At 44.5% G+C, this 15,090-nt stretch overlaps 1 protein-coding gene across 1 annotated transcript; it reads right to left on the bottom strand.

The window, feature by feature from the left end:
• Nucleotides 1-271: 271 nt before the first annotated feature.
• Nucleotides 272-14,924, bottom strand: LOC130744078 (uncharacterized). The gene is made up of 2 exons (XM_057596276.1): nucleotides 13,605-14,924; nucleotides 272-1,942 (listed from the first exon to the last, which is right to left on the bottom strand). Exons 1-2 carry the CDS (start codon nucleotides 14,922-14,924, stop codon nucleotides 272-274), a joined length of 2,991 nt encoding a protein of 996 aa, XP_057452259.1.
• Nucleotides 14,925-15,090: the final 166 nt, after the last annotated feature.

The raw sequence follows: 15,090 nt of genomic DNA, 5'->3' as shown, positions 1-15,090 counted from the left end.
AATCCTTTGGAGGTAAATTGTGTGCCATTGTCGGTAATCAGGACTCCAGGTACTCCGAACCGGCTGATGATGTTCTTGTAAAAGAAACGTTGTATGCGGGCTGAAGTGATGGTTGCAAGGGGCTCGACCTCAATCCACTTGGTGAAGTAGTCTACCGCGACCACCAGGTGCTTCAGCTGTCCCGGGGCGGTTTCAAAGGGTCCCAAGAGGTCCATTCCCCATTGGTGGAAAGGCCAAGGGGAGACCATGGTCGAGAGTTGTTCGGGTGGAGCTAAGCGGTGGTCGGCATGTTTCTAGCACGGGTCACAGTGTTTGACGTGGTCGGCAGCGTCTTTCTCCAGGGTGGGCCAGTAATAGCCGTCCCGGAGGACCTTTCTTGCCAGAGAACGCCCGCCGGGTGGTGGCCACAGCTACCCTCATGGATCTCCGCGAGCACATACTCTGCTCGTTCCTTCGACAAGCACTTGAGGAGTGGGGTGGAAAATCCTCTCTTAAAGAGGTCCCCGTTTACGATGGTGTACCAGGAAGCACTTCTAGTCAACTTCTTTGCCTCCAACTTGTCGGGTGGAAGCCAGCCCGTTGTGAGGTTCTTAACAATTGGGGCCCTCCAATCATCGTCCGCGCCAACGCTTAGGGTGTTGACTCCAGCGGGGCGGTCGGGGTCTGAGACGTAGGGGAGGGCAAGGGTTCCCTGAATGACTGTCCTGTTCAGGCCGGGTTTCCCGGTGCTAGCCAGCTTTGCTAGGGTATCCGCGCGGTCGTTTTGAGCTCTTGGGACGTGGCGGAATTCTACCTTACGGAAGGTTGCAGCCAGCCGTCTCAAGTGGGAGAGGTATTGTTCCAGAATTGGGTCCTTGGCCTGTGCTTCGCCGTTAGCCTGGGAGACCACTAGCAAAGAGTCGCAACAGACGAGTATGTCCTGCGCCCCCAGGTCTCGCGCCGTCACCAGACCGGCTATGCAAGCTTCATATTCAGCTTGGTTGTTGGTGGTCGGGAAGATAAAACGCAGCGACTGTTCTACGACCATCCCTGAGTTGCTTTGGAGGACGATCCCAACACCGCCTCCCTCTTTGTTGCTCGAGCCATCCACATGGACGACCCAGGAGATTTCTGCTGGTGGGTTTTCGTCGCTCGTGAGTTCCACCAGGAAGTCTGCTAGGACTTGCGCTTTGATCGCACGTTTGGGTTCGTAGCGAATGTCATGCTCGAACAACTCGATCGACCAACCCACCATTCGACCGGCTAGATCTGGCTTATGGAGGACTTGTTTGACCGGTTGATCAGTGCGGACAATGATGCTATGAGATTGGAAGTACTTTCTGAGCCGTCTGGCAGTGGTTAGGAGGGCGAGTGCAACTTTCTCGAGCATCTGATATCTGAGCTCAGCTCCCTTGAGCGCTGAGCAACTGGCGAAGTAAACCGGGAGTTGGACTCCTGCCTCCTCTCTTACCAGTACGGAGCTCACTGCCTTGTCTCGAACAACTAAGTATAAGTACAGGGGCTCCCCTGGCTTTGGACTTGACAGGATTGGTGGAGAGGTGAGAATCTCTTTCAGCCGGGAGAAAGCCTGTTCAGCTTCTTCCGACCAGGTAAAGTTCGCTCCTTTCTTTAGTAAGGCATAAAGGGGTAGGGCTCTCAGGGCGGCCTTGGGGAGAAATCTCCCGATTGCTGCCATCCGCCCCGCCAATTGCTGGACTTCCTTGACCATCCTAGGGCTTTTCATTTCCACAATAGCCTGACACTTTTCGGGGTTTAGTTCAATCCCACGGCTTGTGAGCATATATCCCAAGAACTTCCCGCTCTTGACGCCGAAGGTACATTTTTCGGGGTTGAGGCGCATATTGTGTTTCCTCAACTGTTCGAACACAACTGCCAGATCGGCTGCATGGTCGCCTCCCTTTGGTGTTTTCACGATGATGTCATCAATGTAGACTTCGACTGACTTCCCAATTGTAAGGCCCAAGTTTTAACGCTTTGGATAAGTGAATAAAATAAAAGAGTTTATTTGATTAAGATAAATTTGTGAAGGAAAAAGGTTCAGGAAAAGTCCAAGAATTATCGAAAAACCGATAAGAGTTATAGCACGACTAACATACGCTTAATCCTAGGTCAAAGGTATTAGTGAATAGTTAATTTACGCTTTAGGACACGATGGAAACTAATTCCAAAAATCCTCAGCGAAATGTTAGAACTTCTCTTTTCCGTCCTTAAACAATTATTTCGATGCGAAATCCTGGAAAGTACGAACGTCAAATTCCAATTCTCGGAAGTTTGCCGAAACGGAATCCCTGATAGTTCGAGAAACCTAAGATCGACAGACGATGAAGACTTTTTCTATTCGGAGCTGCAAATGAAGATTCCACCTGCGTTCTCCTATTTCTTTCGTTAATCCCAATCTTTCTTCAGAAGGAAGTTTTCTCATCCGACGATCACTGCAAAAAGTAGTTTTTCGGGATAAACCGACTTACACCGACTTATGCCGATTTTGGATCTTTTGGTTTAATTCCAAGAATCCTGTTTTGAGTTCTGGAATTCTGTCGCCAGAACCAATCTTAGAATTCGCAGAGGAACGCGCAGGAAAAATCGGAACCGCGAAAAAATCATTTTTCCGCTTTTTCCAAAACCTATAAATAGCTTGAAAATTAGATTTTTTGCAAAAAAATACCCATTTCCCCTCCCCAAACCCGCGAGCACCTAGAGAGAGAGAGAGAATCCGGATCTTCGTCGTTTCTTGCCCGTTTGCTTCACCGATCGTCGCTAATCGAAGACCTCGAGGTAGGTAAACTATACTCTCCTTCGAATCGTCGTTTCTGTCCACTTCTCCTACGTCTTTCTGAGTTCAAAATTTTGAGGTTTTTGAAAAACTGTTCAAATACGCTGATTTCAGTGTCTAAACTTCTTCCCTGCATGCTCCTGAGCGTGTTATGCGGATTAGATTTTGTCAAATGTCGACGAAATGCCGCCGGGATCAATTTCTACCTTAAATACCCGCTTTTCGGCAAAGTCGCAACCTTTAAGCTGAAATCTATCGACTTGGCTTAGTGCTAGTAGGATTAATCGTCATAAACGTCGTTGTTGACGTCCCCATCCAATTTGTTTTTCAAAAATCCAGTTTTGAAATTCTGAGTTTAAAATAATGACAAAACTACCCCTATATCAGTTTTCGATCCGAAAATTTTTCCGAGCTTAGAACCGTCTTAGTTACGGCGTATGTTAACCTAGGAACCAAGTTTGATCGAAGAAAAATCGACCCTCCCAATTAAGGAAAGTGGCCGAGAGCTATACCAAGGGGGGAGGAAATCCGACTTTTTCGAAAACTTGTCTTAACGCGTTAGATTGTCGTACCACAGAGTTTGTAATGTACCGTGTAACCCTAGGACTTATTGCTTGCTGAGTTTCTGACTCAATGTGTTGATTTCTGTGATTTTGGCTTAAGGTTCTTTTGAGGAGTTTCCTGGAGATCAAGGCGAGGAACGTGAAGGAGGTTGTGAGGAAAACGCTGGAGGAGTTACAGGTGAGGGCTACTCTCTGAATTACTAGATAATGCTTTAGGTGTCGATGAAATTCGACTTGATTTATGTGTTATGCACCTAATTGCTAAATGTCTGAAATGATTTCTGAGGCTTCGGCCGAACTTGTTGAGTACTTGATGCCATGATATTGTGTGCTAAATGATTCACATGCTATGTGCTACATGGTTAACTTAGGATGTGTTGGAATATGCTGTTTATGCCTATTGGTTGAGCTGTTTCATTGATGCTACCACTCGTGCCTATGTTTCTGGAAAGTGAGGATTACGGGCAAGTCATGCCGAATTTTTATGAGATTTTGAGAGAGTTTGAAAGGACGAACGAAGTTCGGACCTTGTTATATTTTAATGGATCGAGACCTTCTCAGAAATTAATTGGGATTATGGGATCCATGAAACTCATAGGAAGTATCATAAGACTAAACGAAATCTATTTTCTCAAAGAAAATTCATAAGACATTAATCAATCTCTAAACCCCTTGAACAATGATAACAACTTTAGATAAGAGCTTAGAGCCTGAATATTAGTCTTGAAGATATGAGAAGTGTCGTCGAGTCCAAGTTTTGAGGAACTTACAAGTTTTCGAGTATGTTGATACTCTTTTGCTCGATGAGCAGGTTAATGTTTGGCTATCTAAAGTTTAGCCGGAAACTATGAGTTTCCAAGTACAATCGTACTCTTCCGCTCGATGAGCAGTTTATTGTTTGGCTATCTAAAGTTTAGCCGGGAACTTTAAGTTCCAAGTACTTCGGTACCTTTTCGCTCGATGAGCAGTTTATTGATTGGCTATCTAAAGTTTAGCCGGGAACCATGAGTTCCAAAGTACATTCTTCTTCTTTTGATTAATTCATTTTGTCGCAGAATCGACATTTGCCTTAGGGTATTCTTTTTAGAGACTTTAAGTTATTTAGAACACGTGGCGACGTGTCGGGTGAGGCCGGAGACGTTGTTTGGCTAATCACTTGCATTCATGCACTCATTTTGAGGTTAATACACGGCGTGATACCGGACCTCGGTGGATTCCAAAATGGTCATAAGACCCGGATTTCCATATTTAGGACACTACGGTGGTCCTCAGTAGCAGACGGAATGGCAGACCTACGGGTTCACTGCTGATCTGACTACTTTTGTGTGGTGTAAGAGACGCCCGAGCGGAATGGTCCCACTATGGCCGGTGTTAGGGCTGACTCGTTGGTGTCCATCCTTCTTCCGGAATGCATTTTGTTAACCAGCATTGCATTTCATGCAACATACATTCTGACTTGTTTGCTGAGTGTGATTGGTACTTGTTTACCCTATTTGAGGCATGCTAATTGTTATTATGATCTTTTATATTTTTTTTGCGATACATGCAACCCTAGGATGTTATCCCTAAACTCTAAGCCTGAGAGGCTAATAATTATTATCCCATATATATATATATATCTGGCTTTAATATTTATATAATTCTTTGGAGTTGACCCTCGCGTCTTCTGTGTGTGTTTGGGCGGACTACGCCTTTGTCAGATGTCCATGGCGGACCGGTTCATGATGGTTCACCCTTCAGGGGAAACTAGGTTGAAGAAGCTTGATCAGGAGGACTACGGTTCAGGGGTGGTCGACCCCGCTGGCCACCGAGCGACTTACTCGAGATGGGATTAGTGTAGGAGTAGAGTCTTAGCTCTGACCGTCATTGTTTCTTTGGGGACAGGGTAGTTTCCCGCCTATAGCTTTTTGTGTGGTTCCTCTACGGGGATCACAGAGAGTTGGTTGGGCTAAGAGGTCTTGTTTTAGGCCATCTGGGCTAACTCATTCTCATTTTGAGGGATAGTGTTGCGGACACTTGACTTTCTTTTGGTTTGTACTTTTGCCTACGGGCGTTACTCTCTTTTACTTTCCGTCACTGGAGGTTTACTCGTGACGTGGTTTACAACTTACAGTGGGGGGGCTATAATTATATTGCATATTAGTACTGTTATCTTTCGTTTTAAAGTTTCATCTCTTTCTGTCTTTAATTACATTATCGAAAAAAAATAATTCACGTTTTTCCGCTTAAGTATTTCTTTTTGGTTACTAAAGTGACGCCCCCGGAAATCGGGGTGTTACACTGTGGTATCAGAGCTTGTCGAGTCTTTCGGGAGTCTTTGGGGAATAGGTCTTCTGTGCTAGGTTGTGTGACTCTGCAAAGAGTAAAAATTGATTGTCCGCCAAGCGATTTGTCGCTTAAAATTGATTGAAGTTATTGCTTAATCGTATTGTATAGTATGTTAGATGCTATCCGATGATGAGTACTAACTGTTTGTTGACTAAGCATAGGATGGTGAGCCCTGACCGTATGGCGAAGGCAATAGCTACCATGATTGAGGCAATGATGAATCAGGCTACTGAGGACGCTTACAGACGCGCTGAGGAGGCGGCACGTGAACGACCTCAACCGCTAATCGAGGCGTCCAAGTATCAGCAAAGTAGGTTGGACCGAGCTGGAACTGGAGGACCAGTGAGGTCAGGTTCTCAGGAGTACCGTCAGTTGGGGCCATATCAGCATCCGAAGGGGAGGGGTTTTACCCCAAGATCTTTTAAGTCTTCGACTACTGCCACTCCAGGGGCAAGAAGCCAATCAGCACACCCAGAGGTGACATGTTTCAGGTGTGGAAAGAACGGGCACTATGCTAATGCATGTCTGGGCCAAGGGCCTCGATGTTTCAATTGCAACCAGATAGGGCATCTGGCCGTGAACTGTAAGACGTTTCAGGCGGGACCGTCTGACAACAGGATGAAGGGCAAGTTTCCTGCCATAGCTAGAGGGGCAGAGAAACAAGTGTCATGTTACAGATGTGGGGAAATTGGGCATTTTGCTAGCAGGTGCTCAGCGACTGGACCAAGGTGTTTTAATTGCAACCGAGTGGGACACCTAGCCGTGGTTTGCAAGAAACCCAAGGTTGAACCATCTGTTAACACTGCAAGGGGAAAGCACCCTGCTGCTAGAGGAAAAGTTTGCACCATGGATGGTGAAGAGGCTGAGGGAGCTGACGGACTAGCTAGAGGAGAGCGCAAGAACAATGGTAACCTTCTAACTATTCCTTCTCATTCTAGTATAATACGCTCCATTACTCTCGTAGCACATGCGACGCACCAATTTTACTTAAATTGTTTAAGCATTGACTTTATAGTTATTACGCCTAATAATACTTTATTTGACCGTTGCTCGTGTTTAAACTATAGAAGTTACACGAGGTTTAGAATAACACGTTAAGCCTAGAAAGTAGTTTTGCACCGATGCGTTTAACAAGAAGCTAGAAGCTGAAGGATGAATCTCAGGGAGATTCCGTATGGATAGTATATGTATGATGTCGAGAGCGTGTAGTTCCGTAGCGGCATCATTGAGGATTTAATATCAAGATCTTTGTGACTGCTGGATGTTAGGAACTCATTGACTGTTTCAGTGGGTTTTTCTAAATCTTCACCTTCGATGTATTAGGCCTGATCAACTTAATATTGAGGGGGTGATATTCGGAATCAGAACTGGCAATGGACTTTGATAGATGGATTGGTAAGATTAATTTGATTGGATCGAGGATTAGTTGAGTTGGGAAGTAAAGTTCTTGTTAAGTAGTTGATCTCCTTTGGGGAGGAGTTATAGTTTAAGAAATGGATATTCATTTAAGAAGTATTGAAGAATTAAAGGACATTTGAGGTCCAAACTTGGTGAAAGTTTAGGTTTTAAGTCTATGAATTCTTGTCTCAAGTGCGTAGGACTCAAGGTTTGTCAGGTTTTGATCGAGAGACTAAGTATCGGATTGATTGGAGGACGATCTAGTTACGGAAATAAAGAGTTAGTATTAAGATGAATACTTGAGGTTGTTATATGTGGACAAATTTCTTAGAGTCTAAGAGTGAATGGAACTTGGTTATGGATTCCGATATTGCATGCTGGGGTTAGCAAGTGAATTTCACTAAGTTAAGTGAGGATTTAAGGGTTAAGATTGACCTTGGGAGGTGAAAATCATGTTCGAATCAGAGATTTAGTGGTGTTGGCATTAATGATTGTAGTTAAACCTCCGAATGTTGAGGGATCGGATGATAAAATGACTAGTTAAGTTTCCTGAGGTACAGCTATGGTTTGATCTTCTAGGGAATAAGTTCGGATTTGGGGGAAGTGTTAAGGATTTTAGGTAATTGTAAAGTGGGTTGTGAATAAGTGAAGGTTGGTTTTATGGTTCGAGTAAGGGAAGTCTCGAAAAAGGGGAGATGACAATGATGGATTGTAAGATATTAAGATGATGATTAGCTTATAAGTTGCTGATGAATGGAGGTTAAAAGGGACTGGGTCTAGCGATGCACAAGGTATTAAGACTCACGTCGAGTTTTACTTTGAGTGATGACTAAGTAGAAGATTGATTTCATGGTGCGAATGAGGATAGTTACGAAGTTGGAATCGACGTTAATGGACTAGTAGATTCCAAGGGAATAGTTCGTCTATGAGTTATAGAGCGATCGAGTTAAGTTTTGAATCATGAGTGGAGATCACGAGGACAGGTTGAACATTCACTCTGGAATGCCAGAACTGTACTGAGTTTAAGCAGAATTTTTGGACGAACAAAAGTAAAGGATCAAGTGGTTAAGGTTGTGCAATTGCACGTAGCGTCAACCAATGTTATTTCCAACATAGAACCGACACGAGTGGTCGAGCAGGACGACATAGAGCTTAAAGTACTTGTTTGACCAGAAGGAGTTGAACATGAGACAACGACGCTGGATGGAATTTCTCAAGGATTACGATTTTACCTTACAATACCATCCTGGAAAGGCTAATGTCGTTGCTGATGCATTGAGCAGGAAGATGCATATCTCATCAATGATGGTTAAGGAGCTGCAACTGCTGGAACAATTTTGAGATTTGAGCTTAGATGTGAGAGCATCTGAGGGAGAACTGAAGTTTGGGATGATCAAGATCACCAATGGATTGATGGAAGAAATCCGAGACCAACAGTTACAATATGAATTTTTACTCGGAAAATAAGAATTTAGTAATTCAGGGTAAGGACCCGGAATTCAAGGTAGGGAGTGACAATATCCTGCGATGCAAGGATAGAGTGTGCGTACCTAACAACCCTGACTTAAGGAGGTTGATTATGGACGAAGGTCACAAAAGCAAGTTGAGCATTCACCCTGGAATGAAAAAGATGTATCAGGACTTGAAGGTGAATTTTTGGTGGCCAGGGATGAAGAGACAAGTGGCAGAATATGTAGCTGCATGTTTAATCTGTCAGAAGGCGAAGGTGGAACATCAGAAATCTTCAGGTATGCTACAGAGCTTGGATGTACCTCAATGGAAATGGGATAGCATATCGATGGATTTCGTCGTGGCGTTGCCAAGAACTCAGAAAGTATATGATTCGATTTGGGTAATCGTGGATCGATTGACTAAGTCGGCTCATTTCATACCTGTGAGGACCACGTACAACGTGGAGAAGCTATCAGAGATATATATAGCTGAGATTGTGCGACTGCATGGAGTGCCAACAAGTATCGTTTCCGATAGAGACCCGAAGTTTACTTCACATTTGTGGGGAGCTCTTCATGAGGCTTTGGGAACGAGGCTGAGATTAAGTTCTGCTTATCATCCACTAACTGATGGACAAACTGAGAGAACTATCCAATCATTGGAGGATTTGCTACGGGCTTGCGTGTTAGACAACAAGGGCAGTTGGGATACCCTATTGCCACTGATTGAGTTCACATACAACAACAGTTTTCATACGACCATAGGCATGGCACCGTATGAGGCTTTGTATGGCCGCAAGTGTAGAACACCTTTTTGTTGGTATCAAGATGGAGAGAATTTGTTAGTAGGACCGGAACTTATGCAACAGACGACTGAGAAGATTAAACAGATCAGAGAGAAGATGAAGGCTTCTCAGAGTAGACAAAAGAGCTATGCAGATCAAAGGCGCAGAACCCTGGAATTTGAAGAAGGAGATCATGTGTTTCTGCGAGTTACTCAGACTACAGGAGTTGGTCGAGCAATCAAGTCAAGAAAGCTTACGCCAAAGTTCATTGGACCTTATCAGATTACTCGTCGTGTAGGACCGGTAGCTTATCAGATCGCACTACCGCCTTTTCTATCAAACATTCACGATGTATTCCATGTGTCACAACTGAGGAAGTATATTGCTGATCCGACACATGTTATCGAGCTGGATGACATTGAGTTGAAGGATAACTTGTCTTTCGAGACACCGCCAATCAGCATTGGTGACACAAGGATAAAGCAGTTGAGGGGAAAAGAGATCGAATTAGTGAAGGTTATTTGGAACAAGGACACCGGCGATGCGACGTGGGACCTGAAGGAAAAGATCAAGGAACAGTACCCATAACTTTTTACTGAACCATAAGTTTCGAGGTCGAAACTTTCTTTTTGGAGGGTAGTAATGTAAGGCCCAAGTTTTAACGCTTTGGATAAGTGAATAAAATAAAAGAGTTTATTTGATTAAGATAAATTTGTGAAGGAAAAAGGTTCAGGAAAAGTCCAAGAATTATCGAAAAACCGATAAGAGTTATAGCACGACTAACATACGCTTAATCCTAGGTCAAAGGTATTAGTGAATAGTTAATTTACGCTTTAGGACACGATGGAAACTAATTCCAAAAATCCTCAGCGAAATGTTAGAACTTCTCTTTTCCGTCCTTAAACAATTATTTCGATGCGAAATCCTGGAAAGTACGAACGTCAAATTCCAATTCTCGGAAGTTTGCCGAAACGGAATCCCTGATAGTTCGAGAAACCTAAGATCGACAGACGATGAAGACTTTTTCTATTCGGAGCTGCAAATGAAGATTCCACCCGCGTTCTCCTATTTCTTTCGTTAATCCCAATCTTTCTTCAGAAGGAAGTTTTCTCATCCGACGATCACTGCAAAAAGTAGTTTTTCGGGATGAACCGACTTACACCGACTTATGCCGATTTTGGATCTTTTGGTTTAATTCCAGGAATCCTGTTTTGAGTTCTGGAATTCTGTCGCCAGAACCAATCTTAGAATTCGCAGAGGAACGCGCAGGAAAAATCGGAACTGCGAAAAAATCATTTTTCCGCTTTTTCCAAAACCTATAAATAGCTTGAAAATTAGATTTTTTGCAAAAAAATACCCATTTCCCCTCCCCAAACCCGCGAGCACCTAGAGAGAGAGAGAGAATCCGGATCTTCGTCGTTTCTTGCCCGTTTGCTTCACCGATCGTCGCTAATCGAAGACCTCGAGGTAGGTAAACTATACTCTCCTTCGAATCGTCGTTTCTGTCCACTTCTCCTACGTCTTTCTGAGTTCAAAATTTTGAGGTTTTTGAAAAACTGTTCAAATACGCTGATTTCAGTGTCTAAACTTCTTCCCTACATGCTCCTGAGCGTGTTCTGCGGATTAGATTTTGTCAAATGTCGACGAAATGCCGCCGGGATCAATTTCTACCTTAAATACCCATTTTTCGGCAAAGTCGCAACCTTTAAGCTGAAATCTATCGACTTGGCTTAGTGCTAGTAGGATTAATCGTCATAAACGTCGTTGTTGACGTCCCCATCCAATTTGTTTTTCAAAAATCCAGTTTTGAAATTCTGAGTTTAAAATAATGACAAAACTACCCCTATATCAGTTTTCGATCCGAAAATTTTTCCGAGCTTAGAACCGTCTTAGTTACGGCGTATGTTAACCTAGGAACCAAGTTTGATCGAAGAAAAATCGACCCTCCCAATTAAGGAAAGTGGCCGAGAGCTATACCAAGGGGGGAGGAAATCCGACTTTTTCGAAAACTTGTCTTAACGCGTTAGATTGTCGTACCACAGAGTTTGTAATGTACCGTGTAACCCTAGGACTTATTGCTTGCTGAGTTTCTGACTCAATGTGTTGATTTCTGTGATTTTGGCTTAAGGTTCTTTTGAGGAGTTTCCTGGAGATCAAGGCGAGGAACGTGAAGGAGGTTGTGAGGAAAACGCTGGAGAAGTTACAGGTGAGGGCTACTCTCTGAATTACTAGATAATGCTTTAGGTGTCGATGAAATTCGACTTGATTTATGTGTTATGCACCTAATTGCTAAATGTCTGAAATGATTTCTGAGGCTTCGGCCGAACTTGTTGAGTACTTGATGCCATGATATTGTGTGCTAAATGATTCACATGCTATGTGCTACATGGTTAACTTAGGATGTGTTGGAATATGCTGTTTATGCCTATTGGTTGAGCTGTTTCATTGATGCTACCACTCGTGCCTATGTTTCTGGAAAGTGAGGATTATGGGCAAGTCATGCCGAATTTTTATGAGATTTTGAGAGAGTTTGAAAGGACGAACGAAGTTCGGACCTTGTTATATTTTAATGGATCGAGACCTTCTCAGAAATTAATTGGGATTATGGGATCCATGAAACTCATAGGAAGTATCATAAGACTAAACGAAATCTATTTTCTCAAAGAAAATTCATAAGACATTAATCAATCTCTAAACCCCTTGAACAATGATAACAACTTTAGATAAGAGCTTAGAGCCTGAATATTAGTCTTGAAGATATGAGAAGTGTCGTCGAGTCCAAGTTTTGAGGAACTTACAAGTTTTCGAGTATGTTGATACTCTTTTGCTCGATGAGCAGGTTAATGTTTGGCTATCTAAAGTTTAGCCGGAAACTATGAGTTTCCAAGTACAATCGTACTCTTCCGCTCGATGAGCAGTTTATTGTTTGGCTATCTAAAGTTTAGCCGGGAACTTTAAGTTCCAAGTACTTCGGTACCTTTTCGCTCGATGAGCAGTTTATTGATTGGCTATCTAAAGTTTAGCCGGGAACCATGAGTTCCAAAGTACATTCTTCTTCTTTTGATTAATTCATTTTGTCGCAGAATCGACATTTGCCTTAGGGTATTCTTTTTAGAGACTTTAAGTTATTTAGAACACGTGGCGACGTGTCGGGTGAGGCCGGAGACGTTGTTTGGCTAATCACTTGCATTCATGCACTCATTTTGAGGTTAATACACGGCGTGATACCGGACCTCGGTGGATTCCAAAATGGTCATAAGACCCGGATTTCCATATTTAGGACACTACGGTGGTCCTCAGTAGCAGACGGAATGGCAGACCTACGGGTTCACTGCTGATCTGACTTTTGTGTGTTGTAAGAGACGCCCGAGCGGAATGGTCCCACTATGGCCGGTGTTAGGGCTGACTCGTTGGTGTCCATCCTTCTTCCGGAATGCATTTTGTTAACCAGCATTGCATTTCATGCAACATACATTCTGACTTGTTTGCTGAGTGTGATTGGTACTTGTTTACCCTATTTGAGGCATGCTAATTGTTATTATGATCTTTTATATTTTTTTTGCGATACATGCAACCCTAGGATGTTATCCCTAAACTCTAAGCCTGAGAGGCTAATAATTATTATCCCATATATATATATATATATCTGGCTTTAATATTTATATAATTCTTTGGAGTTGACCCTCGCGTCTTCTGTGTGTGTTTGGGCGGACTACGCCTTTGTCAGATGTCCATGGCGGACCGGTTCATGATGGTTCACCCTTCAGGGGAAACTAGGTTGAAGAAGCTTGATCAGGAGGACTACGGTTCAGGGGTGGTCGACCCCGCTGGCCACCGAGCGACTTACTCGAGATGGGATTAGTGTAGGAGTAGAGTCTTAGCTCTGACCGTCATTGTTTCTTTGGGGACAGGGTAGTTTCCCGCCTATAGCTTTTTGTGTGGTTCCTCTACGGGGATCACAGAGAGTTGGTTGGGCTAAGAGGTCTTGTTTTAGGCCATCTGGGCTAACTCATTCTCATTTTGAGGGATAGTGTTGCGGACACTTGACTTTCTTTTGGTTTGTACTTTTGCCTACGGGCGTTACTCTCTTTTACTTTCCGTCACTGGAGGTTTACTCGTGACGTGGTTTACAACTTACAGTGGGGGGGCTATAATTATATTGCATATTAGTACTGTTATCTTTCGTTTTAAAGTTTCATCTCTTTCTGTCTTTAATTACATTATCGAAAAAAAATAATTCACGTTTTTCCGCTTAAGTATTTCTTTTTGGTTACTAAAGTGACGCCCCCGGAAATCGGGGTGTTACACCAATGAGCGCCCCAAAGATTCTGGTCATCATTCGCTGGTAGGTGGCCACAACATTTTTCAGACCGAATGGGAGCATAGTGTAGCAGTATGTCCCCCGATCGGTGATAAAAGCGGTCTTCTCTTCATCTTCTCTGTTCATCGGAATCTGGTTGTACCCAGAATACGCGTCCATAAGGGACAAGTATTCGTACCCCGAGGAGTTATCCACCAAAGCATCGATGCTGGGGAGGGGGAAGGGATGCTTAGGGCAGGCCTTGTTCAGATCCGTGTAGTCAACGCACATCCTCCACTTCCCATTGGATTTTTTCACCAGGACCACGTTCGAAAGCCAAGTAGTGTACTTGACTTCGCGAATGATCCCGACCTTCAGAAGTTCCGTCGTCTGTTCCCTGATCGCTTCTTGCTTCTCCGCGCTCATTTGTCTCTTTTTCTGGGCCACTGGCTTGAATTTTCGGTCCACTGAAAGCTTGTGACTGCAGAATGCTGGGTCGATGCCCGGCATATCCGCGGACGACCAGGCAAATAAGTGCCCGTAACTCTTCAGGAGGGCCTCCAGTCGGTTTGAGAGATCCTGAGGGAGATCTCGTGCCAGTTTGGTGGTCTGGTCAGGGCCGCGGCCGACCTGGACAGGTCGTGCCTCTCCATCCGGCTTAAGACGCTGATCCTCTCTGGATTGGTCCACTCGCGGGTCGATGTCGGTCAAGCATGCTCCTGCTCGGAGGTGGAAGCTTTCGACTCTTTTCCCGTGGTCGGGCTCTTTCCTCTTGAGATCCTCTCGCGCCAATCTGCAGCTAGAGTTGTAGCACCCCCTGGCCATGGTCAGGTTTCCGCGTACGGGAACCGCCCTTCCAGCCCATGGGTACTTCAACATCAGGTGGTGGGTGGAGACGATGGCCCGGTAGACATTGAGGCTTGGTCTGCCGATTATGACGTTGTAGGCTGTTGGGCATTTCCCCACCAAAAACCAGGCCTTGACAGTCCTGCAAACATCAGGGTCTCCTAGGGAGAGGTATGCATTAAAATATCCTAATGGCAGAACTCTGTTCCCAGTGAACCCGATCAAGTCGTGGTCATAGGGGATCAGGTCTTTTACAGATAAGCCTAAGGTTTTATAAGCATCATAAAATATTATGTCAGTAGAACTACCTGTATCGATGAGCACCCGCCGTACCTTACCGTTTGCGATGAGGGCCTCCACGACAATCGGGTCGTCCTCCTCGCCGGTGTCTGTGCCGTAGTCGTCTTCCGTGAAGGTGATGGGAACTCTCTGCTGTGGTGGGCGGAGGGAGCTAGGACGAGGCCGTCCAGCTGCTGACATGATGACCCGAGTGCTCCTCTTCCGACTGTTGGTTGATGGCCCGCCGGCGGCCCATCTATAGCAATCGATCCCACACTGACCAGATTGGTCCCGTGGCGCCTTCGCACGTCATCGTGGTCCCGCCGATCTGGAGATCGACGTCGATCCGGACTTCTGCGACGAACGG

This window comes from Lotus japonicus, chromosome 1, assembly GCF_012489685.1.
Source record: "Lotus japonicus ecotype B-129 chromosome 1, LjGifu_v1.2".
Taxonomy (NCBI): domain Eukaryota; kingdom Viridiplantae; phylum Streptophyta; class Magnoliopsida; order Fabales; family Fabaceae; genus Lotus; species Lotus japonicus.
This window is presented reverse-complemented; position numbering and strand designations above follow the sequence as displayed.

Excerpts from the sequence above, each read along its gene's own strand:
- LOC130744078 (XM_057596276.1), bottom strand. The coding sequence starts at position 14,924 with ATGTCAGCAGCTGGACGGCCTCGTCCTAGCTCCCTCCGCCCACCACAG. Across the intron at positions 1,943-13,604 it reads TCTTTGGGGCGCTCATTGGT|TCAGTCGAAGTCTACATTGA; the intron begins GTAACACCCCGA and ends ACAATTGGGAAG.